The 4,822-nt window shown below is 40.4% G+C and overlaps 1 protein-coding gene across 1 annotated transcript; it reads right to left on the reverse strand.

The window, feature by feature from the left end:
- Positions 1-1,438: 1,438 nt before the first annotated feature.
- On the reverse strand, positions 1,439-3,554 carry LOC103696392 (protein TIFY 9-like). The gene is made up of 6 exons (XM_008778004.6): positions 3,220-3,554; positions 2,952-3,126; positions 2,737-2,824; positions 2,568-2,649; positions 2,381-2,438; positions 1,439-1,697 (listed from the first exon to the last, which is right to left on the reverse strand). The coding sequence occupies exons 1-6, from the start codon at positions 3,311-3,313 to the stop codon at positions 1,619-1,621; spliced, it is 576 nt and encodes a 191-aa protein (XP_008776226.1). The 5' UTR covers positions 3,314-3,554; the 3' UTR covers positions 1,439-1,618.
- Between the last annotated feature and the right edge of the window lie 1,268 nt (positions 3,555-4,822).

Consider the following 4,822-nt stretch of genomic DNA (forward strand, 5'->3'; position numbering starts at 1 on the left):
GGTAAGGGTCAGCAATTGCTCAACCTAACTCTCACCATCCCTACCACAAGATTAACAGGAATCATCCATCACCTTTTCCACCTAACAAATGAACCACGAAGTTCTCCATATTCCTATTAGGGACAAGGACTCAAATGCGGCAATTCCAATGCCAACTGCCAAGTGAAAGCCCGTAGAAAGAGAGCTCCGACTCTTCTATTTCAAGTCACCATTTAAAACGTGAGACTTGGTATAAAAGAAGACTCCTTTTTGCTTCAAGGTAAGATAAAAACTTACGGAAGCGAGGATATGGCGTTGGCCGGAAGTTTCGGGCGTTCGTTCGCCAAATACTATGCTTGTGGGGGAACCAAATATTATCTAATAATCTCCTTGCTAAATTTTTTTCCCTTCTTGGGGTCTGTGTGTTTTAAAGAGGGAGCATGGCTTGGGGCTTAGGATGATTGGAGGCTTTATCAATGGGATAACAAGATGATTGGAGGAATTATGATAACTTCTAATTACAACAAGTTATTTATTTTCTCTCGTTTTACTTCAAGTTGTGCATCAGCTCCAGTTTGATTTAACTAGAGAATCACCAAAAGTAATAAATGAATTCAAATATTCAACTCAAAAGAGAAAAACCAATTTAAACAGATTCAAACCTTAAACCAAAACTTTTAGGGGAGTCTCAACTAAACTACGTACATTAAAATTGAATAACAAACATTTTTGCAATATTTGCTTGAAACTAATCACTAATGACAGCTATAAACATAAGATTTTTTTCCCAGCAGTATTATAGTGATAGTGTGTGTGTGCTTGTGTGTGTGTGTGTGTGTGTGTTAGAAAGTCAAGGTGTCAAAATAGGTGTGCTGCAATATCCATTATATTATTTTAGGCTTCTTTATCGCAATGTTGGCCAAATTACAAGTTAGAAAAAATTTCAAAGTTTCCCTCAGAAAATGTGAGTTGAAAATGAGCTTTCTTTTATTTCTTTGGCAATTGAATGGTATTTGTAGAGAGATTATTAATTAAAATGGAATTACATATTGGCTACTATATATTAAAACCCTATATATATATATATATATAGAGAGAGAGAGAGAGAGAGAGAGAGAGAGAGAGAGAGAGGGGCGGAGAGAGATGCTTATGAAAGTATATATATATATATATATATATATATATATATATATATATATATGCATACATATATAAATATATATATAGAGAGAGAGAGAGGGGCGGAGAGAGATGCTTATGAAAGCATATACAGCGTCATTCCATTTCTTTACAATTTCAGTCTCTTCTTCGTGAACAATCTGTATGCGTAAATAAGAAGGCAATATAAAAAAAAAGGGTTATAAAGGTTGATTAGAACTTAAGTGGCTAAAAGATCACTTTTCAAACTATATCCCAGCATACTATTAATATTAGTTGTCAAAATATCTCAAGTTTCACATTTTGAACTTGCATATGAGTGCATTAAAGTATAAACAACTACTTTCTTCTTATAATGTATATCATCGACTACATACTCCCCACAAAAAAAAAACAACCAGAAGAAGGAACAAAATGAATGACAAATTAGTATTCCTTGACACCTAATGCTAAAGAAAGCTTGGTAATTATTTGTCTCCCATCAAAAGTTGGACGCGGTGACCACATCCATGGCCGTGGTCTTCTCTGTCTTCCCCTCGTATGGTCCCAACGCAGTCAATCTGCACGTTTAAAACGAACTCGTGACATCAACCAATCAATTTGACTCCTCGAAACACCAGAAAGTAAATTAAAAAAACCAGCAATCCCATCATAGCATCACCTCATCCCATGCCCTGCCGTGCCCTTTTTCTTTGTACTTTTAGTTTGTTTTTAAACCTAGAGAGAAACAGACAAGAGACCGAGAAGGTGACCATTCTTGGGCCCCACCCACCACGTTCTCGTGCTAATAAGGGAATCCAACCAACCATATCTCTCCAGATGGCGACAAACTTGTGTCTACTTCGGGGCGATCGGATGGGAGTGCCGTCGTTATCATTGGGCCCCCTCACTGGGTGCCCTCGGTGGGTGAAGATAAGATTACTCGTTTTAGAAAATTTGTTAGGCGGGTGGGTCCAGGTTTTGTACTTAAATGATTGGAAAATATTTTTTGAGGAAAATTTGTTCCAAAATATTAAAAAGACCATACTCACACCCATACATGAGCCCCATTAAAAAAATTAAAGCGGTATGATATAGCTCGCTGGTAGTACTTACCCATAGAATAAAATAATTGGCAAAAAAGCCATGACAGGTGCTTAAATTATAAAAGGCATATGCAAAGAAGTTTCCACGGAAACTTGCATGCATTAAAAAAAAAAAAACACTTTTAAATTTGAGATCCATATTAAGTTAGTTTTCTCACCTTTCCTTGCGTTTCTCCATAAATCTCTGCAAAGATTTCTTCCGGGCCATCGGCAAATCTACAGGAAAAGCGAAAAAAGAAAACTTCAACTTCAGGTAAAATCATGGAGGAAATCTGAGGTTGGATTCCGAATACTCTCAAAAATATTCTTTATTAGGAGGGATGAGATCTAGGTGGTCGTGATCACCTCCGTTAAGTTTTTCGAGTAACCCAAACTCCCGAATATTGACGCGGTTGACGTCCTCCGCCAAGTTTATTACACTCTCCGCCTGCATCCAATTCGAATAAAATACCAAATAATTAATTATTATATTATTTTAAAAATTTGGGAAATATTATTTTTAAAAATAACAAACCCTATCTTGGGCGACGTGGAAGACGTTGACCGTCCCGTTGTAGAAGATCGTCAACGGAGCCGTTACGGAAGGGCTCTCATTAGTAGTCCTGAACAAAGATTATTAGAGATTTTTTTCTTCTTTTCTAAAAAGAAATAGGAGGAAAAATTAAAATAAATAATAGATTTAATATTTCTTTAGAATAGGAAAAAGGAATAGGGATAGGAATAGGTTACTTGGAGGAGGCCGGGATCAGGAGCGGGAGCGGCGGCGACGGCGGCGGGGAAAGGAACAGGCGGCGAGACTCCGGCGCCGCTGGGGCCGGCGGCTGGAACATCACGCTTCCTCCACCAGAGGCGAGCACGCTCCTCAAAAGCTGTGGATTTATGCCGGATATCGCACTCTGGATACCTATTCCCAGAACCATCAAACTTTGATATGAGAGAGAGAGAGAGAGAATAAACTTATGATGGGATAAAATACTTGGAGGATGGGATAAAGTACCTCGAATGGAGCTTCGTGGCTTCACTGGCCGGAACCTGGCCGCGTCCTCCTTCTCAAGGCCGAAGAAATCCAACTCCACGGTGGCTCTCGACATGGCTGGTTTCTTCTTCTTCTTCTTCTTCTTCTTCTATTCTCTTTCCTTTTTTTTTTAAACTATTCTTATGCTGTATTCCTGGCAATGAGAAGAGGGGGAAGCGAGGGAGGATTCCGAGATATTCGTGAGGGTTTTAAATGCCAACAAGAGCACGAGAAAAAGCAAGGAAAGATGGAATAGAAAGAAAAGCTAATCCCGTGACAGGAGAATAATAAGGGAACAGCGTGCTAGCTACAACAGCACGTCTTCTACGTTCAAATGTGCACAAAAAGATGGCGTGCGGGGTGGTGGTGATAAGAGTCAGTGGATCACGCCGGTGGCGTGCGCGTCCAAGAGGCACGTGCTCTCGCCGCATTATTTTATGACGTCCGAGTGGTTCTGATCACCGCCGCGTCGTGATTTGATCGGGCGGTGGAGAGGAGAGGATCGGTCTCAGGATAAAAGCTTTCCGTGATGCATTGCTTTTCTTAGTTGTATCCAGAAAAAAAAGGGAGCGGATTGTGGGGCCCACGGGAAGGTTGCGGGAAGCTGGGGGGACAGAAAGAGAGAGGGCTTGGGTTTGGGATAAATTTGGACCGGGTTGATCGTGGACTTGGTCGTGATGAGATTAATGGACGGTCCTGATGTACGGGGCCCGGCGGGGGTGGCTGCCTGTGATGCTGCCGACCACGTGGTAAGACTGCTGAACATTGGAGTTACGTTTTTGACTTGTATGCCCGAAACTTTTCTGCCGTTCTCGAAGGATTTTGGTCATCATGATCAATGGTTTGATCACTGCACCATGTGATTAAAATCATGGGACGACCATTGAAGATTTACGCCTACCATGGATGCAAAACTCATGCAACGTGTGCATCTTGATGCAATTGATGCATCTTAGTGCAATCACATGGTACGACAAGTACGCTGCATGATAGGAACTATTGGATTTGGATCTACATTTGACCATGTAAACGTATCTTTAGGTGCATGAACAATTGCCAGGGGATCTAGAGAGTGGACAGGTATGGTGATGGGCATCCTCTCATCCATGAGTCTCGTAGATTGCTTCAGGAGCTGAGACATGTTCAGATAGCTCATGTGTTCAGGGAGGCAAACAAAGCAGTTGACTGGATCGCTTTCTTTGTTACCCGGTATTCCAAAAAGTTTTTATGGACATCGGTAGGGGATATTCCTCAACTTCTGTATTTTTTGTTTTTTCTTGATTTGGCACGATGTACTCAAGTTAGAGTTATATAAATTGCTGTTTTCACCCAAAAAAAAAGAAAAAAAAAAAACAATTGCCAGGTATTGTGTAAACAACGAATTGATGTGCTATTTTAAGTCTAAAACTTTAGTGGGTGTCATACTATTCCCTTACATCTCACTTGGAACCATTCAATACTTAGAGGGTGTCTGGTCTTAATTAGAGTGCCTTAATCATTCATCATAGCACTTCTTGTTGTGATTGGAATAGACCATGAGCTAAATTCGGTACCCATGAGCAAGGCTATTCTTGTTTCTTCAAGA

Source organism: Phoenix dactylifera, chromosome 13 (genome assembly GCF_051530095.1).
Source record: "Phoenix dactylifera cultivar Ajwa chromosome 13, Ajwa_hap1_PhDact_Kaust_v1.1, whole genome shotgun sequence".
NCBI classification, from domain to species: Eukaryota; Viridiplantae; Streptophyta; class Magnoliopsida; order Arecales; family Arecaceae; genus Phoenix; species Phoenix dactylifera.

What these genes read in the sequence shown, in the direction of transcription:
- LOC103696392 (XM_008778004.6), bottom strand. Translation starts at nt 3,313, where the DNA reads ATGTCGAGAGCCACCGTGGAGTTGGATTTCTTCGGCCTTGAGAAGGAG. An exon ending in CTGATCCCGGCCTCCTCCAA is followed by an intron (nt 2,825 to 2,951) that starts GTAACCTATTCC and finishes ATCTTTGTTCAG; the next exon opens with GACTACTAATGAGAGCCCTT. An exon ending in TCCACGTCGCCCAAGATAGG is followed by an intron (nt 2,650 to 2,736) that starts GTTTGTTATTTT and finishes AATTGGATGCAG; the next exon opens with GCGGAGAGTGTAATAAACTT.